At 40.7% G+C, this 27,995-nt stretch overlaps 1 protein-coding gene across 3 annotated transcripts; it reads right to left on the bottom strand.

Annotated features, from left to right (window-relative positions):
* Positions 1-1,569: 1,569 nt before the first annotated feature.
* On the bottom strand, positions 1,570-27,995 carry LOC129710305 (uncharacterized). Of its 3 annotated transcripts, none has more exons than XM_055657207.1 (13): positions 27,868-27,995; positions 25,689-25,777; positions 22,826-22,935; positions 22,122-22,236; positions 18,520-18,638; positions 16,327-16,369; positions 15,995-16,113; positions 13,054-13,147; positions 10,663-10,775; positions 6,979-7,078; positions 5,192-5,310; positions 3,689-3,794; positions 1,570-2,049 (listed from the first exon to the last, which is right to left on the bottom strand). In XM_055657207.1, the coding sequence occupies exons 3-13, from the start codon at positions 22,897-22,899 to the stop codon at positions 1,993-1,995; spliced, it is 1,059 nt and encodes a 352-aa protein (XP_055513182.1). In that variant the 5' UTR covers positions 22,900-22,935; positions 25,689-25,777; positions 27,868-27,995; the 3' UTR covers positions 1,570-1,992. The 3 variants fall into 3 exon arrangements, with proteins under 3 accessions (XP_055513182.1, XP_055513184.1, XP_055513181.1); XM_055657209.1 differs by lacking the exon at positions 27,868-27,995 and adding an exon at positions 27,169-27,186; XM_055657206.1 differs by lacking the exon at positions 25,689-25,777.

Below are 27,995 nucleotides of genomic sequence, written 5' to 3'. Positions count from 1 at the left end.
TCATGTTCAACACAGACATTGTGGGCCGAAGGGCAGTGCTTCTGTGATTGCTGTGTTGAACTTGTGGAAATGGTGGAGTTGTTAACGATTTTATTATATAAAGCTGCCGATTGTTACTACAGCTGTCATTACTGCCACCATGATTTTGTTCATTTAAAATCCAAATTTCTGATTATCATTCAGATTAATGCCCCTTTCCAAGCAGGCTAATAATTCGATTACCAGCAGTATCGAAAGTGCTAAATTCAATAATTCGTGGGCTATCTATCAGAACTCAGTCTTAGCAAAGGTGCTACGGGAGGTCCAGACCCAAAACGTCACCCATCCATGTTCTCCACAGATACTGTCGGACCTGCTGAGTTACTCCAGCATTTTGTGTCTTTTGTTTTAGCAGAAGTGTTTGTGGGTTATGGATATTTAAGATAGAATATCTGCCACAATTCGGTCATTGACAAACATTTAGTTAACATTCATCCATGCAGAAATATTAGGAACTTCTATTCTCTTCTGATGAAACCGCTATGCTTTCTGACCAATCTGCAAAAAGAAAACGTTTAACACTTCAGGTTTCTTGATGGTTATAGGTAAAGATGTCTCAAAATTCGACTCAGCAAGGTAGAGGATATTTGAAGTTTTTATTGAAAAGTTAACAGTGCCCATGGAATGTGTAATTAAATCATCAGTGACCTAAAGTACTCAGAGTGGCCTTAGTAAACTAAGAATGAGTTGCTTTGCCAAATTCAGTGATGGCCAAAAAAATATTCCTGATTGCCTAATAGGAAGAAACACAGCAGAATCTTTCACAGTTTGAATCAATGTGGGTTAACTGTTTTAGTCACCCTGCTGCAGGAAAGATGCCATTCAGCTGGAAAGAGTACAGAGAAGATTTAAGAGGATATTGCCAGAACACGAGGGCCTGAACAATAGGGAGAGGATGAGCAGACTAGGACTTTATTCCTTGCAGCGCAGTAGGCCAAGGGGTAGGGTTGCCAACTTTCTCACTCCCAAATAAGGGACAAAAGGTCAAAATAAGGGACAAATCCGTTTTTGTTGACCGACTTGGCCATGGCTGGGTGAATGATGAGTTGGCCCGGGTGCTGGACTGCACACAAAGCCCTGTCGGCAGGCCAGCTGAGGAGTTTTGACCCACACGACGTCCAAAGTGGCACCCCATCCAACTCATGAACCGATGATTGGCCTTGAGAAGGTGGTGTCGACAGTAAGCGAAGGTCCGAAGGTCGGATAGCTGGCCAGGCTGCCGACCGACAGTGCCACAGGCGAGGCGCTGCTGCTGCTGCACTCCATGGGCTGCACTACATCCGAACGGGTGAAGCGGGACCGTACGCAGTCCCTTGGACCCGAGAAGTAGCAATCAAATACGGGACAAGGGCAGACCAATTTAGCCCAAAATACGGGATGTCCCAGCTAATACAGGACAGTTGGCAACCCTACCAAGGGGTGATATTATAGAGATGTGGTAAATCGTGAGGGGAATAGATAGGGCAAATGCCTAGTCTTTTTCCCCCATGGTGATCAAATCAAGAACTAGAGGGCATGGGTTTAAGGTGAGAAAGGAAAGGTTTAATAGCAACCTGGGAATCAACATTTTCACAGAGGTTGTGGGTCTACAGAATGAGCTGCCAGAGGACGTAGATGAGACATGTACAATCACTACCTTTAAAATACACGTGGACAGGTACATGCATAGTCGGCAAGGACAAGTTGGGCTGAAAGGGCTGTTTCTGTGCTGCATGACTCTATAACTGTTTTCTAGTTATTCCCTTCCCACTTTAAGGAAAAAGAAAAAGTAGTTTCAATTTACACAGAGCCATTCCTAGAGTAAAATAAGATTCCATCACAACAGTGAACAGTTTTATTAACTGTAATTTAATTGCCGCATACACAAAGAGGCCACCATGATCAATACAGCACACTTCAAATAACAGATGGTAATTAACTTCAGCTTCTTATCAAATCCTTAACATTGACCTTTTAGTTGCTAGTTTTCTTCCTGTTTGAGGAGACGGGGGGTAATTTCTGGTTGATGTCCTGAAAAACAATATTTGGCTGGGTTAATAAGAAAACCCCACTTGTACAAGTAAAGTGCAGATCAAGTTGGGGACAAACAATGGGGCGGGAGTTGTTACTTGGACTTTCACAATCACAGTAATATTTTATTAGCCAAGTGTGTTTTGCAACATCCAGGTCCAGGTGTGAAGATGATGATTCATTGGTCTTTGCATAGCAAGGTCTAACTGGCAGCAAGTCATAGGAGGCCCAGTATGGAGGCCACACCCCAAAACACTGCCCAGCAGGCTTTCAGAGAGAGTAAACATAGACCGTCTGAAAGAACAGCACAGGAACAGGCCCTTCAACCCATAATGTCTGTGCCCTACAATGTCTGGGGCAGAATTTTCCCTTTCATCAAATCTGTGGATTATTTCAAAAGCTTTTAGATGCCTCTTACATTCAGGAACTTAAAAAAAAACTATTGTAACACCGGGTGGCACTACCAGCAGTGGCTGGCCGCGCCCAGTCTGTCTGTCGTTTCTTCTTTTTGTTATTTTTAGTATGCGTTAAAAGCATGTTTTAGTGTTCCTTGGTTTGTTTTATGAGGGGGGTGGGGGTTGGGAGAAACTTTTTTTCAATCTCTTACCCAGACGGAGTTGTGATTTTTTCCCCCATATCATCTCTCCGTCACCCACTGCGGCCTAACATCGAGGTGTTGGGGCCTATCCTGGAGACCGGTGGGCGCTCCAAGCCGCAGGAGTATGCGGGCCTTTAATGTCGCGGAGCTTGCGATCCCTTTGCCAGGGATCGAAGCTCCAACTGCGGGGCCCGTGGACTTTAACATTGTGAAGCCCGCAGTCTCTGGTAAGAAGAGGCCGACTCGGGAGCTCCATGCTGCGGAGAGAGTTTTAACTGCCCTGATGCAAGAGTTTCGATCACCCCGACGGGGGCTTCGATCGTCGGCTGTGGGGGCTTTCATCGCCCTGACCGCGGAAGAACAAGAGGAAGGAGATTGAATTTCATTGCTGTCCATCACAGTGAGGAATGTGGAATCTACTGTGATGGATGTCTATGTTAACTTTTATGTGGTTGTGTGTCTTGTTTCAAATTTCACTGTACCTTAATTGGTACACGTGACAATAAACTGACCTTGAAACCTAATAGAAAAAAAATTGCTGAAAAAATACTTCTTTGAAGAACTAGTTAAATTAATTATATACTCAAAAATATTTATAAATGATTAAATGCATTAAATGTAAATAAACAAAGTAAACACATTTAATATGTTCCCTTGAGTGAAGATTGTACTCAGTGGTGCATGTGCATAACTCCATGGCCTACAGAAGCCTAATCTCTTACTTAGATCTTCACTAGCTAAAAACATCTGTGAGATTCCCAACACGCTTTTTTCTCCTGTGCATTGTGCACTGATTAGCACTACAATGTGTACATCAGGGGGAGAGAGAAGAAAGCTCAGCCATGATATGACCACGCTTGTTATACAGCATGTTTTACTGGTTTATAACAGGCAACACCAAGGTTCATAACATGCACCAAATAACCGGCTGAGAGACTGAACGTGCCCGAGTAAACGCAGTTAACAAGCTGCTGCCGAGAAGATACAGGAAGAAAAAAACGCATATAGCGAGCTGAACAAACTACAAGAGACTGTCCCTACCCTCCAGCTCTCATTCTGGTCCTTTGTGCTATATCTTTGTCCTCTCATTCCACCCTTATTCTTGGAAATCTTTGGGAATTCAGTTGATCCTTGGTTGGATTCATGCCTAAAAGAAAGGAATTGTATAGTTTAATTTACAGATCAATAATGCCAAGAGTGCACACTCCAGATCAATAGCAATATTTTCATTTTTAAGATTTGTTTTACAAATATTTATGACTTACTGTGATTAATTATACAATGGGATGCTTCTGTTCAAAGAGTTCATTAGAGTCATACAACATGAAACAGGCCCTTCATCTCAACTTGTCCATGCCGGCATAGATGCCCATCTAAGCTAGTTCAATTTGCCCATGTTTGACTCATATTCTTCTAATCCTTTTTTCCCCCATTTACCTGTCCAAATATCTTTTAAATGTTGTTATTGCACCTGCCTCACCTACTTCCTATGGCAGTGCATTCTAAATATGCATCAACGTCTCTGTAAAAATGTTGACCCCCAGATTCCTATGAAATCTTTCCCCGTTCACCATAAACCTATGCCCTAGTTCTTGACTCCCCAATCCAGGGAGAAAGACATGGTGTATTCAGTGCACCTATTCCCCTTCATCAATGAGTGGGTTTTATTTTTGGTTAATGTGTTTGAATGCATCAGGCACAATGCAAAACATTAAGTTGCCATAAAAGGATTAAGTTCTAAATGCACAAATACCCAGAGTGCTGTCAATAAAATAGAATTCTTCATAGAATTTAGAAATTGAGAGGGGATCTTATAGAAACTTACAAAATTCTTAAGGGGTTGGACAGGCTAGATGCAGGAAGATTGTTCCTGATGTTGGGGAAGTCCAGGACAAGGGGTCACAGCTTAAGGATAAGGGGGAAATCCTTTAAAACCGAGATGAGAAGAACTTTTTTAACACAGAGAGTGGTGAATCTCTGGAACTCTCTGCCACAGAGGGTAGTTGAGGCCAGTTCAATGGCTATATTTAAGAGGGAGTTAGATGTGGCCCTTGTGGCTAAGGGGATCAGGGGGTATGGAAAGAAGGCAGGTACGGGATACTGAGTTGGATGATCAGCCATGATCATATTGAATGGCGGTGCAGGCTCGAAGGGCCGAATGGCCTACTCCTGCACCTAATGTTTCTATGTTTCTATAACAAGAGAAAAACGAGTAAAAAAGTGTAGTTGCTCAGAATTTGTTTCTGCGGAGAAAGAGTGAAGTATTGTGGTTTGACAAAGTATAATGGTCATAATCACTTAAAAAATATATATATATTTCTTAGCATGGCTTAGTCCTGCCTACTTGAGAATGGTGAATAAATGCTGGCTAATATTACAGCCAGATCACATATATGAATGAATTGAAACTGCACATTATATGGCAGTAAATCGATTTTCTTAATAAAACTACTTAAACTTTCAAACTACTAGTGAATTGAACATATATTGTGTATATTTCCATTAATTGGATACAAATTCACAAAATATAAAACAACATCCTACTTTTTTTTCTCAAAGTCCTTCCAACTGAGACCACCCGGTGGCGGAGCCATTATCTTAGCTAGTCGTTCTAGCATGACAAGATTAGCCACTTCAATGCTATTTCGCCCCACCGGAACCTCCTGTGAAAATAAACACTCTTCAGTCAGTAAGTGAATATTCATGTGGAAATTTCTATAAAATAATTAGCCCATTCATCGCCAACTACAATCTTCTATGGACTAATGAAAGGCCCAGATAGAGTGGACGTGGAGAGGGTGTCTCCACTAGTGGGAGAGTCTAGAATCAGAGGTCATTGCCTCAGAATTAAAGGACGTTCCTTTGGGAAGGAGATGAGAAAAAAATTATTTAGTCAGACGATGGTGAATCTGTGGAACTCATTGCCACAGAAGGCTGTGAAGGTCAAGTCAGTGGATATTTTTAAGGCAGAGATAGATTCTTGATTAGTATGGATGTCAGGGGTTATGGGGAGAAGGCAGGAGAATGGAGCTAAGATGGAAAGATAGATCAGCAATGATTGAATGGTGGAGTAGACCTGATGGTCTGAATGGCCTAATTCTGGTCCTATCACTTATGAACTGTGTCTTTGGTTATAGTCATAGATTGATGCAGTGTGGAAACAGGCCCTTCGGCCCAACTTGCCCACACCGGCCAACACTGTCCCATCGGTCATGGTGGCATAGCGGTAGAGTTGCAGTGCTGGAAACCTGTGTTTGATCCCGTTTACAGGTGCTGTCTGTACGGAGTTTGTACGTTCTCCCCGTGACCTGCGTAGGTTTTCTCCGAGATCTTCGGTTTCCTCCCTAACTCCAAAGACGTACAGGTATGTAGGTTAATTGGCTCTCTAACTGCAAAAATTGTCCATAGTGGGTAGATAATGGTGTTAATGTGCGGGGATAGCTGGTCAGCGTGGACCCAGTGGGCCGAAAGGGCCTCTTTCCTGCGCTGTATCTCTAATCTAAAAACTAGTCCCACTTCCCTGCGCTTGGTCCATATCCCTCAAAACCTGTCCTATCCATGTACCTGTCCAACTGTTTCTTAAACGATGGAATTGAAGGGTCTCGACCCGAAACGTCACCAATTCCTTCTCTCCATAGAAGCTGCCACACCCGCTGAGTAACAGCATTTTGTGTCTACCCCAGCTTCAACTATCTCCTCTGGCAGCTTGTTCCATACACCCACCACCCTTTGTGCGAAAAAGTGACCCCACGGATTCCTATTAAATATTTTCCCCTTCACCTTGAACCTATGTCCTCTGGTCCTCGATTCCCCTACTCTGGGTTAAAGACTTGTGCATCTACCCGATCTATTCTTCCCATGATTTTGTACACCTCTATAAGATCCCCCCTCATCCTCCTGATGCACGACTGACTTCGATGTTGCACTATTATGGTTACCTAGTATTGCTATTATTAATCTATTGTATTATTTATTATTATAAATTCATCCATGGCATTAATGAGTCTGTTAAGCTGCAGCAAGTAAGCATTTAATTGATCCTTTGCTGGTTCATATTACAATTAAACACTCTTGACTGAGTTCTCTTGACTACTGATCAGGGAATCAGGGAACATGATATTGGAAAGACAGGAAGATCTCGTGAAAAAGAAGCAGGCTATGTTCAAAACATTAGCATGAAAATCCACGTTAATTATTTACTGTGACAGGGTAAACACCAAATAGAGGGGACTGTGTTTGGTACTGCAATACCACATTCACGACTCAGATATGAATTGCATTAATTGCAACAATTAAACATTTGTTTCAGTTTGCAACGGGGGCTTCCTTACCTTGAGTTTAATCTCCTTTGTGCGGTTGTTGGTCTGACTTATTGCACCCTTACTTGCTGAAATTTTGGGCATCTTGGAAACATATTTAGGCGTACTCAAACTAGAATAGAAATGACCTTCAGTTAACAATAAAAATACTGAAATTAGTCACTCCGTTATGCCGTAAAGGCATATGTTTCAATGATGTACCTACAAGGAATAAAGAAAACAGACCACTGATTGGGAACTCTTTTTCCTAAATTGAAGTTACCTCAGAGAAATGGCCAACACATTGTTCTTTACCAGAAAGTTTCTAGTTTCATTTGCTAATGATTAAATACCTTATATTTTACAGCTTTTTAAATTAATTATAATCAATTCTGCACATATGGGAAAAAATCATTAAACTGCAATATCAAAAATAAATTATCTAAACATTATAAAATATTTCCCAATAGAAATAGTTCCATCCAACAAATTATTCAGATATCAATAATTTATTTCACTTAATGAAGAACATTTGAATAGAATATCCACTCCATAAGATTATACATCAAAGGAGACATGGTGGAGCGAGTCAATGACTTTAAGTTCCTGGGAATAAACATATCCCAGGACCTCAAATGGCAAATGAACACCGTCACTCTTGTGAAGAGGTCTCATCAGCGGCTGTATTTCCTAAGGTCTCTACGGAGAGCTAACGTCTCACAGCCGCTGCTGCTGTCCTTCTATCGATGCGCCGTGGAAAGTATCCTCACCTATGGAATCCTGGTGTGGTTTGCCAGCTGTACTGTGGCTGAGAGGAGGGCTCTGCAGGGAATTATAAAACTGCGCAGCGCATTACAAACGCTAACCTGCCCTCCTTGGATGAAATATACAAGGCCCGATGCTTGCGCAGGGCCGTAAATATCAAGAAGGACACATCCCACCCTGCCAACCACCTTTTTACTCTGCTATCCTCCGTGAGGTGATTCAGGTCTCTGCAGGCTCGCACTGGTAGACTAAAAAATAGTTTCTACCATTGTGCGATAAAAGAGCTTAACTCCAATAGTGAACACTGGGAAGCAAGAAGTAACTTCGAGGAATACCGCTAAATTCTTTTAATCTCTTTTAAAAATGTATTTATATTCTACTATTAACTGTACATATGTGCATTGGTGTCGTGTTGTATTTCTTTTAACGGAGGAGAAGCAAATGGAATTTCGTTGCTCAGTTTTGTGCAATGACAATAAACATATTCTATTCTATTCTATTCCACTTCTGACTTTTTTTCCCAATTAGAACCATAACTACTTTGCACATCTTGAAGCAACAACTAAATATGAAGGAGAGCTATTTTTGTAAAGGCAGATCCTCAAATGGTTCCAGTAACAGATCATCGTTGCATAAATTTACCAATAAATGTCATTATTCCATCTCCTGCTGCCACCAAAGTGGTAGTCCTGACGTTCTATATTTTGCTCTATACTCAAATAAACAAAAACATTTTGGGTTGACATTTCTAAACGTTAGTTCCATGTTATCCCACTTTCGCATCCTACACGCTAGGGGCAATTTACAGAAACCAATTAAACTACGTTGGCATGTCTTTGTGGTGTGGGAGGAAATTGGAGCACCCAGAGAAAACCTAAGCGGTCACATTGAGAACATACAAACGCCTCACAGACAGACATGATCATGATCAAATCTGAGTCTCTGGCGCAGCAAAGCTGCAGTTCTACTGCTGTGTCGCTGTGTCGCTGTGCAGCCACATCTCTTTCAACCAATTGAAGGAGTAGGCCTCTGATGCTATTCACTACCCAGATCATCACAGGTAATCACCCATCTTTTTTTTAATTGATTTTACTCTCCTCCCACCCACAAATTCACAGAAACACAACACTGGCCTTGTTTTCTCTTCCACCCTCCTTACCAACTCAATGCAGTGCTCTGATATCTACAACCATAGCTCAATCACTCACTTGCCTACACCTCCAGTGATATCATCACAGTTTGCGGTAGTGATGCCTCTCTGCAAGTCCATATCCCATTATTCTGTCCCCTTTTACACAGGTCAAGCTCTTTTAAAGCAGTGAGCGATGGCCATCATGACCTTTCATAGAGACTAAAAATAAAACTTGACAAAATGTGTTGTTTCTTTTGGAATTTGTATTTGTTGGTTGTAATACGAGAATTTTGCCCGAACAGTCCGTGCCCCATAGCGCTGTGGCCGGTAGCGCTATATTTAAAGCCCATAACGCGGTGGCCGATAGTGCTATATTTAAACTCCATAGCGCTGCACCCGACAGCGCTTTGCGTGCCAAGCCAGTTGCATTGTGAGTATTGCTTTACGCGCCAAGACTGCGGCTGACAGGAGGGGGGGGTGGGGGGCTCGCTCGGATGCAGTCCCCTGAATATTGGTTGTAGTTTGAAAATTGGGAGCGGCGCTATCGGCCAGGACTTGCCATGGTTATCTCAATGACTGATTTCTGCCTGTATAAAGGCAAGCTAGCAAAGTAGTTAATGTACGAGAGGGGTTCACCGACGGGCTGAGTCGCGATCAGTGCCGTGGACGGAGGCAGTGAGAGAGGGAGGTGTGCTCCTGTAAAACATACCCAATAAATCTGATTTGTAACTAAACAGAGACGAGTGAGCCTTTTTCTGCTCAACGTCAGATCCTTGAACCTGTTCCCTTGTTACATTTTTTTCATTTATTTCTTGCATAAATTCCAAAAGTACAAATTTTATGCTGTATCTAAAATGTTTTCGCTGGAGACTTGTGAATTATGTAAGAGCAAATATCCTTTACCTGAGCAAACTATCTCTGTTCCCTGGTGAGTAAACGTTTTGATAAATTTCCTGTTTGGCATATTTCTGCAATGTTGAATATGTAAATTATCATATTAAATGCTTTGTGGATTCTTATGATTCTTTGAAATGTCTTTTGAATTGCCGCCTTTATCATTTAGGCACAACTTTTGCAATTGTAATTTACTATGTCAAATAACAGGAAAAGTTTAGGGAAGAATTATTTATTTTATATCACCTTTGCTTGAGGGCTTGAGTTATAGAGAGAGATTGCATAGACTGAGACGTTTTTCTTGTAGGTGGCTGAAGAGTGACCTTATTGAGAGGTACAAGATCATGAGGGGCTTGGATAATATGCAGGTTCACAGTCTTTTACCCAAGGTAGAGGATTCTAAAACTAGAGGCCGTAGGCTGAAGGTGAAAGGGGAGTAATCTAAGAAAGACCTCCGGGACAACCTTTTCACTCTGATGCTAGCTAGTCTGTGTCTAGAATGGGCTATCAGAGGAAGCTATAGAAGCAGATATAATTATGACTTTTAAAATACATTTGTACAGATATAAGGATATAAGTGTGTGCCTAGGGTCTGAAGGGAGTAATTGGACAGATTTTTTTTTTTTTTGCATCTAGGCTTTGCAAAGAGCAACAGAATGGACGATCGTAGCAGGAACAATACAAACAATTCCAAAGCTGATAAAATGATAATCATGGTGAAATTGGATTTATTTCAAATGACGGAGATTAAAATTTCCAACACTTTCTAAATTAAGATAAATCATTTTTAGTAAGCAACATACATAACAAGATGGTTGTCACTCTTTTAACACACCAGCATTTGTTCTTTTAAATTCTAAAACTTAAAGATCATGCACAGTGCAAACTAATTTAGCAGGAGCACCACAAAGGCCAACATTCCCTACCTTTTTAGATCATAGTTGCCCCATGTGGAACCACCAGGTTTTGGAGCCATTATTGTGGCCAGTTTTTCTAGGATGTTGATATTTTCTGCTTCAATTTCAGCAAAGTTCTTTGCCTATGAAAATCCATGCACAAACATTGGCATATGGAGTGAAGGTACAGCATTGTAATCATGAAGGCCAAAGTTTTCTTTCCCTGATCAGGGACACATCTTTCTGTGGTTTTCAACCACTCCACCCAACTACAATATCTCAGCTCCGCTCCATTAGGCCTAAAGTGCAGACTGGACTTTGGAAAGAGTCGCTAAAACCCAGTGAATCTTGCATGCAGACTCGGTGGACTATTTCTGTACACGTTGCTAATAAAAGATTGGACTTGGGTATGGTAATATATTACTGAACAGTATGCAAAAAAAATGTCACTGTGCATTTGCACGTGTGGCAATAAAGCACCATGGACCAATAATCATTGAATACACAGGAGAGGCAAGGCCTCATTCCATGTTGTGAGGACAAAGGAGAAAAATAAAATATAAAAATACATCTTATGCTCTGTTAGATTTTTAGAACTATTGTGTGTTAACCAGATATTGATTGACTGTTAATCATCACCAATGCCCATAGTGCTGCCTATCAATCACCAATCACAAACTGCAGCAGCCCTGGTCAAATGGCACATTCTACAGCTTGGTTCCCAGACCGGGAGCTTCTGGTGATACAGTAAGATTATAATCTCTGTAACAAAATTCAAAAATAATTGATATAATGGCAGCAAAGTGGCACCAATGTGCCACCATTGTTAGAGCTGCTGCATCACATTGCCAGCGACCAAGGTGTTCGTTTCTGCCTTCGGGTGTTGTTCCTGTGGAATTTGCACGTTCTCCCTATGACTGCGCGGGTTTCATCCGATGTTCCGGTTTCCTCCTACATCTCAAAGACATTTAGACTTGTAGGTTTAATGGCCTGTGTAAATTGCCCCTAGTGTGTAGGGAGTGGATGAGAAAGTGTAATAACATAGAACTAGTGTGAACTGGTGATCGATGGTCGAACTAGACTGGATGGATGAAAGGGCCTCGGTTTCTATGCCACATCTTTCAATTCAATTAAATTCAATGTTACATGAATGGCAATGACATTGGGAGCACTGAATAATACGGCAATCGGCCAAAATGTTTACGATGAGAAGGTTTGTCATTGTTTCTTTGAAACTACTAGATATTTTGGCTACATAACAATAGGTATGTTGCAAAACTTACCTTCAGCGGCGCTGGAATTCTGTCGCTGCCCGTGTGCGCGACTTTGGCGCCTGGAAGAGGGGGGCGGGTTTAAAACGCGATTTTCTCTAGGCTGTTGAAATCGATGTTGTTCAGCCTACTTAGTTGCTGACGAAAAATCGCTGCGAAATTCGTTCGCTGCAGGTATTTTTAAACTAAATTGGGTTAATTAATTGTTATAGTAGATTAAAAATCATCCTCTAAAGCTGCGAACCCCGACAACGGGATGGATCTCATGTAGGGGCCAAGGCAAGGTAGGTTGTTTATTTTTACATTAAAAAGTGCTTCTTAAGATCCCTTTATACAAAATTTTATGTTGCGAGTAGCTAACTTGGGGGCCCATTCAATCCCGCAGTATCTTTCATGCCGACATGGGGTACAAATTCACCGCAATGGCAGCGTTCTAAACCAGCGCGTTCCACAGAATCCCACTAGCAAGCTGATTTAAATGGCTATTAATTTACAGCAATTGAACACTAAATCCCTTCCATTTGGCCTATAAATTAATGTCAATGAGATTTAAAAATCATGTTTTATTGTGAATTATTGTGTGAATGTTCTTTGGACACTTAGGCTATTTAAAAATGTTAATCTTTCCTTAAGAAATGGATAGATGTTTAGATCTAGTAATTGAATTTTGGAATTAGCTACAATTGGGTAACTAACTAATTATATGCTTTAATTTCCGGTCATCCAAGTAAGATTGTTTAATATTTGGTTCAGAATGCTTCAATCTACAGGTATAATAACTGAACATTTTTTTCAGTTCTCTTAATTTTTAATAATGTTATGGGCTTTAGACTGTCCTCGATCATAGCTTTTGTGTTAAGTCAATAGAAAATCAATAGGGAACAAGATGCTAATTTCCGAGTATGAAAATGGCCATAACTTTTTTAATACTGAAGATATGAAAGTGAATTAGGTCAAATTAAACTTCTTTTTATGCTTTATCTAATGAGGTAAATTGCAGACTTGATTTTTTAAATCCCAAAATTTTGTAACATTGCTAATAAAAAATAATCTATATTTCCAGTACCTACACACAAATGGTTTAAAACCATGAAAATTCCACATAAACTCTTGGCCCTAGAAAGGTGGAAGTTATCAGTTGCCTGTTCACCTTCTGTTCCTTTGGGATTTGCTTTCTGGACATCACACTTCTGGGCTCCTGTGAAATCAGCGGCAGCTTGTCCTGTGCTGGTTTACCGCTCCATCTGAAAGAAATCAGATATTCAGTCAAACAGTTCCATTACTGACGTAACAGCGTAGGTTATAGCTGTTTTCTTGAAGGAAATTATTTTGATTTTTTTTCAACAAAGATGAAGAACATAATTCTATATACATTAGTAAATGTCATTAATATATAGCTATATTTTATTCAATAACATAATTTATCTTTTCATTTATGCGAGGGGGGAAATATATAACAAAATTATGCATCAAACTTGGGCAATAAATAATAGACCAGAATTGCTGGGCTGGAGAGTCACGCTATTGGAATGATGGATTAATATTGGGTGCCATTAATCAGCCATTTTACCAAGTAACGAATCTTGACTGAAACTCCTGGATGATTTGGATCCCTCTGTTAACCTCCTTGCTATGAGCTGAACAAGATGACTGAAAAGCTGATGACTCTTTCTTGTTAACTATTTGTTGGAACTTCTAAGCCCTGGCCATTCACATGACTTGCAACATTCACGGGAATACCACAAATTTGCCTCCAAGTCCCTAAAAGCTTTTGGAATTATTAGTGCTCTGATTGTTGAAATGATTAATGCTCTGAAGTGAAATCCATTTGTCAATATTATAAAAAAGACTGATAAACCCAGAACATCTCTCGTGAAAACACCTTTGTGTGGTATTAGTCAATCTCTCAAATAAAAATGTTTTTTATAACGTTTCTTTTCTCATTATTCATTTTTGGAAAGTGTGCGGTCAGCATTTACCGTTGTTTCCTAAATTTATTTGAGAATATGGAGGTGAGCTGCCACTTTCTTGAGTTGCTGCAGTCTTCTGGTGAAGTAACACCCACAGCACAGCAAGGTCAAAAGTTCCAGCATCTAGACCCAGCAATGATAAAGACAATACATTTCCAATTCAGGATGTGTGACTTGGAAGGGAACCTGCAAGTAGTGATGTTCCCATGCATGTGTTGACCTTCATGGTTGTGGTCATAGATTTGGGAGTTGCTGGGTGTAGTGACCTTAATGAGCGACTGTAGATAGTACACTTTGTAGCCAATGTACACAGCTGGTTGAGAGAATCAAGCAGGCTAAATAGAGTCATAAAGTTTTACAACGTGGAAACAGGTCTTTTGGGCCAACTTGCCCACACCAGCCAACGTGTCCCATCTATATGTGTTCCACCTGCCTGCGCTTGACCCATATCCCTCTAAACTGGTCCTATCCATGTACCTGTCTAACTGTTTCTTAAATGTTGCAATACTATCTCAACTACCTCCTCTGGCAGCTCATTCCATATGAAAGAGTTGATACACAAACTTTATCACATACACCCATCACCCTTTGTGTTAATATTTTCCTGCATGATGTCAAATTTCTTATGACCCTTCTTCAGACTGATCAGCTCATCAACTCAGACGAGGGTGGGAATTCCAGACTGATCAATCTGAAGAAGGATCCCAACCCAAAATATTATCTGTCCAATTCCCTCCACAGTTGGAAGTTACCGCAGCGTGACTAAGTTCCTTCAACAGTTTTGTTTTTTGCTCAGGTTTCCAGTGTTTATGGTTTCCCGCAACTTGGACAATAAACAAATGTATTGTACAAGACCAGCAGCATACAGTATTCCACACCAACCATCTTTCCATTTGCTTTCTGATCATGGAACAAGGATAGGGAGGGCATGGATTTCCTTCAACTTCAGGAGATATATTCGCTCAGATATTATCAGGAATACAACCCTCCATTTTCACAGGAGGTAGGTAGAACTGTTGCACGTAACCAATGGATTGGAAGAAAAGTCAAGAGTAAAAAGAAGAATCAATGTAAAAGAAAGTTGGAAGTTACTGCAGCGTGATTTCAAGGGTCAAGTGTCAAGACTGTTTAAATGTCACATGTAATGACAATGGTACAATAAATTATTACTTGCAGCAGTCTGACAGGCCTGTAAATACAATATACACAGATAACATAGAATAATTGTTTATCATTCAATAAATTAGTCTACATGCAGTGTAGTTTACATTACCTTGGTCTTCTATTCTTCCATCATGCCAAATAATTACATCCCAATTAGTGGCACACAATGATATCTTATGTACAGACTTCTTCAGATTACAATTCCCTAGTTCACAACGGTGCAGTGACTGATTTTATAAGGTCCTGACTCGAAACATCATCTGTTCATTCCCTCCACAGATACTGCCTGCTGTGTTCCCCCAGCGTTTTTTGTGTTTAGCTCAGGATCTCGTCATCGGTTGCTTCTTGTGTCTACATTTAACCTTAGATGAGCAATACAATTCTAGACCCTGTGGGCAGTAGAATAGCTGGTGCATCACTCAGATGGTTGTAAAGGATAACATTTTCAGTAAAAGCAAGTAACTGGGGTAGAATGCCAGATGCAGGACTATCCTCAGGGGTCTGTGATTTTATTGCTCAAGGGAATGCAAGCTAAAGCAATCTGATCAATTTAGAACAAAATTGTCATTCAAATAAGAAATAGGATTGCCTGAGAACTTGATAATTAGATGTGAGCACCAATATGGATGAGAGATCAGAGATCTGGATAATTCTTGAATTCTTTATGCTGAGGTAATGGTACAATACTGACAATCATCGTGGCAGACTGATTGATGTAGAGGTTCTCGAATTCTGGTGAGTTCATGAATAACACCGGTTTTCACGACTAAGTACAGTTAAAAATAGATGGAAAAAATGCTTACAGCTACTTTCGCCAGAAGGACCGCAACAGTTCAAGAAAGCAGCTCACCCCCACTTGCTGGCCATCCCAGTGACCCCCCCCCCAGTTCCTGGTAATGAAAAATAAAAAGTACAAGATCTAATAAAAGTATCTTAAACACAAACCAAACGACCTACTTGCTTTTCTTATAGTCATTCCAGCTAGGTCCGCCTGGTTGAGGAGCCATTATCGTCGCCAATTTCTCCAGCATTGCAAGGTTTTCATTTTCAATGTGTAAACGTTCGTACTCACGTTGCTACAATCATAAGTGGAGCAAATAACAATTGTGTATTTGACAAATGGAATTAGAAACTGACACACCAAATAATTTCCTACCCTGAGCTATCCTCCCTAAACTCCCTGAAAGCAGCAACATAAGTAGTTAAGAGTGGTAAAGAAGGCATTTAGCATCCTTGCCTTCATTGCTTTGGAGTATAAGAGTCAGAATATTAAATTATGCACATCCTACCTGCTTCTTCAGTTTCATTTCTTCACGATCACATTTTGTTGTCCTTTAAAGTTATACAAACAACCAAATTAAAAGAAGTGTACTTAATATCTGTATTAGTCTGCATTCTGAGTTTAGGATTCTCTGCCAGGAAACCTCAAAAGAAGTTTAGTTTACTACCAGCACAACCAGTCAATTGAATATACAAATAAACATTGAGCAAAGCTGAAAGTATTTCACTGAGGCCAATTCAATGAGTGCCACATCTTTTACTTAGCATCTCAGTTGGTGTAGGTGTGTTGAAGTCTGGAAGTTGGATCAGCACACTTTGGGCCTTTGACCAACACCACAAAAGAAAAGCCTGAAAAATGCATGACCCGAAATGTCACCCATTCCTTTTATCCAGAGATGCTGCCTGTCCCGCTGAGTTACTCCAGCATTTTGTGTCTCCCACAAAAGAAAAGCCTGATCCAAAAACAAGTCACCAATGAGGGTATGATCTTCCCTTAGAGTTATAGGCTAAATTGAATAGGATGCGCTCTGTTTTAATGCATACAGATTGCTGACGTGCTCCTGAGCAAGGGGCAGCATGGTGGCGCAGCGAGAGAGTTGCTGCCTTACTGCGCCAGAGACCCGAGTGTGATCCCGACTTTGGGTGCTGTCTGGATACAGTTTGTACGTTCTCCTGTGACTGCCCAGGTTTTCTCCGGGTGCTCCGGTTTCCTTCCCTACTCCAAAAACATAGGTTTGTAGGATAATTGTATTCGGTAAAAATTGTAAATTGTCACTAGTGTGTTGGATAGTGCTACTGTACAAGGTGATTGCTCGGTGGGCAGAAGGTCAGGCAGCATCTCTGGTGGACTTGGATAGGTGACATTTTGAGTGGATGCTTTTCAGACTGATTGTAGTAGGGGGGAGAAAGCTGGGAAAGAGTGAGGTGGGGGGGAGAGAAAAAATCCTGGCAAGTGATAGGTTATCTATCCATGTCCTCATCAATGCTAACATAGTGAAGGACTGCAATTCTTGAGGAGAGTATAGCATTTACCCACATTCATTCATGCTCGTTGAACTCTGTGAGACTAGAGTTCCTGAAAAGGTGTAGGTTCTGGGGCAATGGAGAAGTCATTCACCTGAATTATTCATTCTGGTTCACATTCCATTGACAGATCCACAGAGAGAACATGCAAACTCCATGAAAATATCAAAGACCAGAAGGCATATCTTTAAGATGTGAGGATGAAAGTTTAAAGGAGTTATTCAGGGCAGGATTTATTTTTACACAGAGAGTGGCGGGTGCCTGGAGCATGCTGCCAGGGGTGGTGGTGGAACCAGATACGATAGTGGTGTTTAAGTAATTTAGGAGATTGAGAGGGGATCTTATAGAAACTTACAAAATTCTTAAGGGGTTGGACAGGCTAGATGCAGGAAGATTGTTCCCGATGTTAGGGAAGTCCAGGACAAGGGGGCTCACAGCTTAAGGATAAGGGGGAAATTCCTTTAAAAACCGAGATGAGAAGAACTTTTTTCACACAGAGAGTGGTGAATCTCTGGAACTCTCTGCCACAGAGGGTAGTTGAGGCCAGTTCATTGGCTATATTTAAGAGGGAGTTAGATGTGGCCCTTGTGGCTAAGGGGATCAGGGGGTATGGAGAGAAGGCAGGTACGGGATACTGAGTTGGATGATCAGCCATGATCATATTGAATGGCGGTGCAGGCTCGAAGGGCCGAATGGCCTACTCCTGCACCTAATTTCTTCTATGTTTCTATTTTCTAAGAGGCTTTTAGATCGTCCTATGTATATGCAGGGAATGGAAATATCTGAATCACATGCAAGCAGATAGATTGGTTTATCTTGACATTATGGTTGGCACAGACATTGTGCCTGAAGGGCCTGTTCATGTGCTGTACAATCATCTGTTGCAAAATAAAATATTTTTTCAGCAATAATACTTATCTAATTACTCTCAGCAAGCACACCCTCGAGAAATTTAAAACCAGAAGTTGGAAACACTGAAAACAGTGAATTTTCAAAATATTCAACTGGTTAGATATTATCTGCAGACTTTTAACATCTAATTGAAAATACCATCTAAATAAACATCTAACATAGAACACTAGTGTGGACCCAGTGGGCTGGTTTTCATGCTGGATCTCTAAACTAATCTAAATTAAACCAAACTAACCAAGTACTGCTACTGGCAAATTACATCCTACCTTCTCAAACTATAAGCACTCGAAACAAGTGCACCTCCTGGCGGGTTCATTACTCTAGCAATCCTTTCCAATAAGCAGATATTGTCCCTTTCAATGGTTTGACGGGCTCTTGCATCATCCTATTAAAATCCAAACGTAAATAACAAATGAGAATCAACATGTCAAATTGCCTTTATTCTTCATAAAACAATCTGAGGCATTGCCACAGAAATATTTTTGCCCACTTTTGAAAGCTTCTTCCATGTTTTCCTGCCATGATTTACTAGCCAGATTAAGAAGGTGATGTCCAAAATACCTCAGATGCTGGAAATCTGACATTAAAACAAGTAAAGCTTTAGTAACTCAGCAGCCAACAGCGTTAGTACATAGAGAATCAGAGATAGGTCGATCACCTTTCATTCAAACAAGGAAATGTAATAAGTTTTAATCTTCAGAGAAAGTAGGTCAGAGAAGGGAGAATAAAGGAAAGATCTGTTATATAGTGGAGATACTGAATGATAGGAAGACAGGAAGAAATAACTTTGGTGGGGCAAGAGCAGGTTGAAGCAATAGGGCTGCCAGAGCTGTCCTGCTTTGGGAAAGAGATAGAAGCATTCAATTCTGTTCCTCTCTCCTTTGCTGGTACTTCAGATTTCCTGAATATCTTCTTTATAACACCAACAAAACTTTGACCACTCTCTTTCAACTGACACCATAACTGCTTGTGTCACTCACTCTCTCATGGTTTCCACCCTATTGCAGGCAGTCTCTTTGCTTCCCTCCAACCTTCCTTCCTGTTCCCGCACCACAAAACTGGCTTCATCTCAAACATTTTAATGTCCTGGGATATTATATAGACAATAGACAATAGGCGCAGGAGTAGGCCACCTTCAATGCCTGGGTTACCATGACACCCAGGTCCCTCGCTGCATCTCCCCTTTCCCCAATCGGCCACCATTTAGATAATAGTCTGCTTTCCCAGTTTTTTTTGCCACCAAAAATGGATAACCTCACATTTATCCACATTATACTGCATCTGCCAAACATTTGCCCACTCACCCAGCCTATCCAAGTCACCTTGCAGTCTCCTAGCATCCTCCTCACAGCTAACACTGCCCCCCAGCTTAGTGTCATCCGCAAACTTGGAGATATTGCCTTCAATTCCCTCATCCAGATCATTCATATATATTGTAAATAGCTGGGGTTGAGCTAGCACCGCCATTCAATGTGATCATGGCTGATCATCCCCAATCAGTACCCCGTTCCTGCCCTTCTCCCCATATCCCCTGACTCCGCTATCTTTAAGAGCCTTATCTAGCTCTCTCTTGAAAGTATCCAGAGAACTGGCCTCCACCGCCCTATGAGGCAGAGAATTCCACTTAGCCCTTATTCTTAAACTGTGGCCCCTGGTTCTGGACTCCCCCAACATCGGGAACATGTTCCCTGACTCTTGCGTGTCCAAACCCTTAACTATCTTATATGTTTCAATAAGATTCCCTCTCATCCTTCTAAACTCCAGAGTGTACAAGCTCAGCTGCTCCATTCTCTCAGCATATGACGGTCCCACCATCCCGGGAATTAACCTTGTAAACCTACGCTGCACTCCCTCAATAGCAAGAATGTCCTTCCTCAAATTAGGGGACCAAAACTGCACACAATGCTCCATGTGTGGTCTCACTAGGGCTCTATACAACTGCAGAAGGACCTCTTTGCTCCAATACCCGACTCCTCGTTATAAAGACTCCTCGTTATAAAGGCCAACATGCCATTTGCTTTCTTCACTGCCTGCTGTACCTGCATGCTTACTTTCATAGACTGATGAACAAGTACCCCCAGATCCAGTTGTACTTCCCCTTTTCCCAACTTGATGCCATTTAGATAGTAATCTGCCTTCCTGTTTTTGTTACCAAAGTGGATAACCTCACATTTATCCACATTCAACTTCATCTGCCATGCATCTGCCCACTCCCCCAACCTGTCCAAATCACCCTGCATTCTCATAGCATCCTCCTCACAGTTCACACTGCCACCAAGTTTTGTGTCATCTGCAAACTTGCCAATATTACTTTGAATCCCTTCATCCAAATCCTTGATGTATATTGTAAATAACTGTGGTCCCAGCACCGAGCCTTGCGGTACCCCATTAGTCACTGCCTGCCATTATGAAAGGGACCGGTTAATCCCTATTCTTTGTTTCCTGCTCCCTACCAATTTTCTAACCATGTCAGCACTCTACCCCAATACCATGTGGCCTAATTTTGCCCACTAATGTCCTATGTGGGACCTTATCAAATGCTTTCTGAAAGTCCAGGTACACTACATCCACTGACTCTCCCTTGTCCATTTTCCTAGTTACAACCTCAAAATATTCCAGAAGATTAGACAAGCATGATTTCCCCTTCGTAAATCCATGCTGACTCGGACCGATCCTGTTACTGCTATCCAAATGTGTGGCTATTTCATCTTTTATAATTGACTCCAGCATCTACCCCACCACCGATGTCAGGCTAACTGGTCTATAATTCTGTTTTCTCTCTCCTGCCTTTCTTAAAAAGTGGGATAAGATTAGCTACCCTCCAATCCACAGGAACTGAACCTGAGTCTATAGAACATTGGAAAATTATCACCAATGCATCCACGATTTCTAGAGCCACTTCCTTAAGTACCCTGGGATGCAGACAATCAGGCCCTGGGGATTTATCAGCCTTCAGTCCCATCAGTCTATCCAACACCATTTCCTGCCTAAAGTGCTTTTCCTTCAGTTCCTCCGTCACCCCAGATCCTCTGGCCACCACTATATCAGGATATTAACCCCGTTTCTCTCCCCACGTATGCTTCCTCAATGTGTACTGAGTATTTCCAGCCATGTCTGTGTTTATAATGGAATAAGTATTTCAGGCCATGCAGAAATACCCTAGGTACGCCCTCCCTGAGAAATTAGAGAACCACTGGATTTATTCAATAATCTGGACGCTTTCAAGGATAATTTACTAATGCTATCCAATAAAGTGCAGCAACAGGCTGTTTTCATGTAATGTCATAAATATTAAACATCTTTCACTTTTCACTACCTATCGTCCATGGGTTAGATTTAATTGCATTTATGTAAGGTATATCCGATCTGTTTAGGTAGCATGCAAAGTAAGGTTTTTCACTGCTCCTTGTACATAGAAACATAGAAAAATGTGACAATAATAAATCTAAACCTAAACCAATAGAGGGTCGCATTTCGACTCAAACTCCAATAAAATCTCCAATGAGCTATCATTCTCGTGTATTCACCATCTTTGAAAAATATCAAATGCATATGTCTAGAAATGCCCAGAGCAAATCATGCCCCTGGATTATAACACCCATAAAAAATCAGATAAAGCAATAAATATAATCCACTTCAAAATAGGATCTGGTAGAAATCTCTAAATTCCATCCAATACAAGCACAAATTGATTTGTAAACCTGTAGTATTTAAAATGATTTTATTTATTCTTTCCACAAGATATCCTTATTTCTCATGTACCAAAGATCCTGATGAAGGTCTGCCGAGCAAAACAAAATGTACGATATTTCGTCTGGAGGGGCAATTTACAAGTCAATTTGCTTTAAGTGGTTGAAGTAAATCCTACCTGAAGCTTTTGGTTATATGTTCCCTGATTCCTGCCTGTGCCTCTTTTCTGAGAAGCAATCTGATTAGATGAAGAACGTCTTTGCATTGTGTTCTGGTGTCTGCCCTTCTTCGAACTATAAGAAATGAGTTACCTGATCAAACAGTTCAAGAAATAACAGTACAATACTGTGATAGTCCATCTCACAGAATAGTACACTATTAATTACACTAAACATAGAGCAAAATGTGCAATAAATGTCTGGTCACGAGAAACCTATTCAGGAGAAAATATCTTCTGTACATGACATGTGGCAAAATTGTTAAGACAATCGTAACATTTACTTATGATTGCTCATCATATAGCATATGGTGAATACCATCTACTCAAGTAGAGAAAAACACTTGATGTCTGCGATTGAAGGAGGATCCACCTTACATAATAAAAAAATATACTGTTCTAACTTTACAAAGGACACAAATCTGAAGTGCCAGGAAAATATATTTATTATTTGAATTATGTTACGGGAATATTGGATTCAGACTTGAAGTAATTAATGTAACTTATAAGTGAACAACTTCTAAGATCTTACTGGTCTGACCTCTTTCTTTCTAAGACATTCCACTCGTATGGCATAAACCAGATGTGCCTGATTGACACATTCATATATTAAACGTTTTATAAATGGATCTCTAGACAGAAGAAAATGAATACAAATATTCTACCTTCTTGGCCAACTGCTTGTCCTGCTCGATGTCTCTTCCTGGGAGGCTGATTTTGCAGCTGATCTTTCTGCCATGGCAGTATTGTCTTTTGCAGATTCATAGACTTCCCTCTGGCATGAAAAATAAATATAATCATTTCCAGGAATGCTATTTATTTGTTAAAGCTATACCAAAGTTGAGGGACTCCAGTGCAGAGGAATTCAAGGGTTTTTGACATTTCAGGTTGAGACCCTCCTTCAGAGTCTGCAGAAGGGTCCTCACACAAAACATTGTCTGTCCATTCCCTCCACAGATGCTTGACCCACTGAGTTCTTCCAGCATTTCGCATTGTGGTCAAGATGCCAGTATCTGTAGTTCGTTGTGTCTCCAAAGTTGTTTTGATTTTTTAAAATATATCCTGTGCCAAATATCAAAGGCCCACACTGCCCTGGCCACACTCTCATCTCACTGCTCCGTCCGGAAGAAGGTACAGGAGCACGAGAGCCACGACATCTGGGTTAAAAACAGGTTCTTCCCAGCAACCGTCACGATCTAGAACACTTTCTTGATTAGTACGGTGTCAGAGGTTATGGGGAGAAGGCAGGAGAATGGGGTTGAGAGGGAAAGATAGATCAGCTATGATTGAATGGCAGAGTAGACTTGATGGGCCGAATGGTCTAATTCAGCTCCTATAACTTATGAACAACACATTAACCACTACTTACGCAACTATAATGTTTGGACTTTGCTTTTCGTTGTACTTCAGGCTTTGGTTTTGCACTATGTAGAAGTAATTATTGCATTGATTATTGTATGTTGTATTAATAACCCTGTTAAACTGCAGCAAGTAAGAGTTGTATTGTTCTGTTGCCAGTGCATATGGCAATTTGATTGACTCCTGATTGCACGTAGTAAAGAGCAGTAAACTATTCTTCTTTGATATAGTAATTTTAAAATTATTACCTGAGAAATCAGTCGACCTAAGCTTATTTGTGCACTTTTTTTTAAACAGCATTTCCTTCAAAGTGGCGAACAACAGTATCATGGTGCAAATTGTGTTGCATCTGATCTGCTAATGTCTTTTCTTCCATTGAACCAAAAGCAGTGGCCCTGGAATCTAATTGTTCTAGAGGGTCAGACTGTTGTCATCCACTCTCAGTATTCAAAATTATGGCACTCTGATGACCTATCCTCCAACATGTTTCTTAGTCCACTGAATTGCTACCCAGGTGGAAAATATGGATTTGGGGATACTGTGAATGACAGTAACAGCAAAAGCATGTACAATTCCATCCCTGCTTATTGCAAGCATTTCTGAACGGTTGCATATCTCAGCCAGTCATCTGTCGATACTTGTTCAGAAAATGTGGTTCATTGATTAAGTGGATTTTCTAAGACCCAGAGCTGATCCATAATCGTCATCCATGGCCATCTATAGTAACTTCCCTAAACAAGGCACCAGTCATCAACCAGTCACTAGAGGATGTAGCAGAACACATGGAGGCACATGGTACTAACAGAATGTAAATGTGTCGTTGTCATTTGTGTGTATTTTTGTCATGTTGAATGCACTAGTTTTTAATGTTGATTTAGTGGTGTCTCATTTATAGTAATTGAAATCAAATAAGAACATGATTATTCGTTTCCTAATCACTGACAGAAAAGGGTGCCCAACATTAACCCATCATCTGTTAGCATTGCTTAAGCAAGCATTATTGAAAAAAAAACAAGTGCTGGAGCAACTCAGATCAGGCCTTATCAGACTGAAAGGGGTCCTGACCTGAAAAATCATCTGCCCATTCCCTCCACAGATCAGAATCATACAGCGTGGAAACAGGCCCGTCCGCACAACTTGCCCACCCCGACCAACGTGTCCCATTTACACTAGTCCTACCAACTTACACTTGGCTAATAATCCTCCAAACCTATCCCATCAATGTATGTCCAAATGTCTCTTAAATATAACCCACTCAACTTCCTTGACACTATCTGACCTGTTGAGTTCCTCCAGCACTGTGTTTTGTTCTAAGTTATAGCATCTACAGTTTCTTGCATTACTAAGCAAAGGTTGTTGGCAGGTTTTGGAGGTCAGAACCCACAACACATTTCTAAGTCCTTCTGAAAGGCATCTCCCAAGCAATCCAGGCAAAGGTGAGGTCAGGTTTGCACAATGACACCATGAAACCAGGATGGTTTTACTTCAACATCATGGTCATCTGTGTGATATAGGTGTCAGGTATCAAAAATGATCATCTGTAACCACGTAAGCACCTTTGTTTTGGCTTAGTGATTCAAAAAAAGAGGACAATGCAGTCTGTCAGAGTAGGGATCAATCACATTTGACACGTCATAATCTTTTAAAATTGGTTGTAAATCAGCTTGATGTTCAAAAAGAGAAATCCATTTCATCTTTGTCTATCTTTGGACTCTCATATGAACCTCATATGAAGGTACCGCAGGAGGAAATTATGGTTACATTTGTCTTTGGGAATCCTACAACCCCTGAGAAACCACGCAAAATGTAGCAGCGACCACTTGTACTCAGGGAAGAGGTCAAATTACTTTTCCCATAGTATAGAGCCACATTCTTCCCATAACTATTTTGTACCCACTTTTGATACCTTGCTGAATGATTCAAGCACCAGATTGATTCAATACCCCAACTTTGATACTGACCAAAAACTAACCTCACCAAATGATTTAGAGCCAAATATTGAAAATAGCCTTGTATGTGCTGCCCACAATAGGCAAGACACATTCAAACAATTACTATCCCTTAACTGCTCATAATAAAATGATAGATGTGTGATCAACAGCATTGGAGAGTGCAAGCCCTCAAATAAATAGTTGGCCCCTTGTGCACCAAATGTTTTAGCTTGGGTACCTTTCAATTTCTTGTCCTTGTTTTTCCAATATAGATTTATCTGGATAGGGTGTATTGGCAGATGACACCATTTATGGAGGTGTGACAAACTGTAAGCAGAAAAAAAAGTAATAGGCAGCAGAATGCTAGATATATCTTGGCAGAAAGAACAAAGAGAGCAAATAGAGACTATCTTGCACATTTCTAAATAGTGTGCAGTGGCCTGTATATATGAAGTCTTTGAAGATGACAGGAACATAGAAACATAGAAAATAGGTGCAGGGGGAGGCCATTCGGCCCTTCGAGTCAGCACCGCCATTCATTGTGAACATCGTCCCCTATCAATAACCCGTGCCTGCCTTCTCCCCATATCCCTTGACTCCACTAGCCCCTAGAGCTCTACCTAACTCTCTCTTAAATCCATCCAGTGGCTTGGCTTCCACTGCCCTCTGTGGCAGGGAATTCCATAAATTCACAACTCTCTGGGTGAAATCGTTTTTTCTCACCTCAGCCTTAAATGACCTCCCCTTTATTCTAAGACTATGGTGGCCCCTGGTTCTGGACTTGCCCAACATTGGGAACATTTTTCCTGCATCTAACTTGTCCAGTCCTTTTATCATTTTATATTTCTATAAGATCCCCCCTCATCTTTCTAAACGCCAGTGAATACAAGCCTAGTCTTTTCAATCTTTTCTCATATGACAGTCCCGCCATCCCAGGGATCAATCTCGTGAACCTATGCTGCACTGCCTCAATCACAAGGATGTCCTTCCTCAAATTAGACCAAAACTGTACACAATACTCTAGATGTGGTCTCACCAGTGCCCTATACAACTGCAGAAGAACCTCTTTACTCCTATACTGAAATCCTCTTGTTATGAAGGACAACATTCCATTAGCTTTCTTCACTGCCTGCTGTACCTGTAAGCCAACTTTCAGTGACTTCAGTACAAGGACACCCAGGTCTCGCTGCACCTCCCCCTTACCTAACCTAACCTAACCTAACATGTTGAGAGAATAGTTAGTACATTGTTGGTAATTCTTTGCCTCACAGGAGCTTATGTCAAACATTTATAAAAAACAATGGTTAAACTATAATTGGAGGTCTGCATCAATTTCTGGTCACCACACATAGTAAGGATATGTGGGTGCCAGAGAAGATGGACAAAAGACCGCATGATTCCCAGTATGAAAGATTTCAGTGAAGACGTTTGTTCTTGGATTAAACACGATTAGGAGGTTTGACAGGTGTACAATAACATGATGGGTTTAGAGAAGGTAAATCGAGAAATGGCAGTAGGACACACACAGATCAAAACTGACATACAAAAGGTATTACTGGTAAGGTGCTGGGATGGGGAGGGGGGGGGAGTGAAAGGAATTGATTTTATATATTTGAAGTGGTTGTGCTCTAGAAGTTGCCCACAGCAAGGTTAGCTAAAACTGAGTCAATAAGCTCTTTAAAAAAAAAAATGTTCAATTGAAACTTGACAGAAAATACCTTACGAGGCGAAAGGAGAAAAGCAGGGCAAAGAGATTAGTCCAGCAAGAACCAACGTGGGATGACTGTCTTCCCTGTGTGTTATTATAATTCTATAATCAATAATGTCTTGCATAAATATTGCATCAATCAATGGCATGCCCCATGTCACATACTCTTAGTCACAAAGGCTTAAACTGCTCGCAAACAATAAATAAATAAAATATTAACTTTTCAATATCACACATAGTCTTTTCAAATTCCCCAAGCAAGGTACAATGTCAAATCGTACACATTTGCAGGACCAGTATCTGCAAAGTAGCGTAACAAATATGATTCAAGTAATTGTAAAGAAAGAACAAAGTAATGGGCAGTTACTATATGAAGAGCCAAACACCAAGATGAAAGTTGATAATATGCTATAAAGCATACAGTAAAGATGCAAAACAGTCAAAGAGAAATACCCAAGTACAGTTTTTGCTCAAAACCCTCTTTGAGCAAACATAGTGCTTATGTGGTTTTATGGGCAGTTTAAATAGCATGTAGTACATATCTGAAAGTGCACAAGTATCCAGTCTCAGAAACAATAGCTGATTGTACATAATTCACTTATTTCTTTTAAGAAAAACAGATTACTGAAAGCAAAACTAGTACTGTGTAATATTTAACTGATGCTTCTAGATATTCAGCAATTTAAAACTTGTGCCTAAATTTACTGACCGCTTCCTAATTTTGTAGAATTTGACGGAACTCAGCCTGCACCAGCCATGGTGTCTGTTTATCTAATCATCCCGTACAAAAGGTGACCAGTGAAAGTCAGAGGTCATAAAACCCCCATCGCAGATACC

Source organism: Leucoraja erinacea, chromosome 27 (assembly GCF_028641065.1).
Source record: "Leucoraja erinacea ecotype New England chromosome 27, Leri_hhj_1, whole genome shotgun sequence".
In the NCBI taxonomy this organism is placed as follows: Eukaryota; Metazoa; Chordata; class Chondrichthyes; order Rajiformes; family Rajidae; genus Leucoraja; species Leucoraja erinaceus.
This window is presented reverse-complemented; position numbering and strand designations above follow the sequence as displayed.

Excerpts from the sequence above, each read along its gene's own strand:
- LOC129710305 (XM_055657207.1), bottom strand. The coding sequence starts at position 22,899 with ATGGCAGAAAGATCAGCTGCAAAATCAGCCTCCCAGGAAGAGACATCG. Across the intron at positions 18,639-22,121 it reads CATATAACCAAAAGCTTCAG|GATGATGCAAGAGCCCGTCA; the intron begins GTAGGATTTACT and ends GGATTTTAATAG. Across the intron at positions 3,795-5,191 it reads AAGGACTTTGAGAAAAAAAA|GCATGAATCCAACCAAGGAT; the intron begins GTAGGATGTTGT and ends CCTTTCTTTTAG.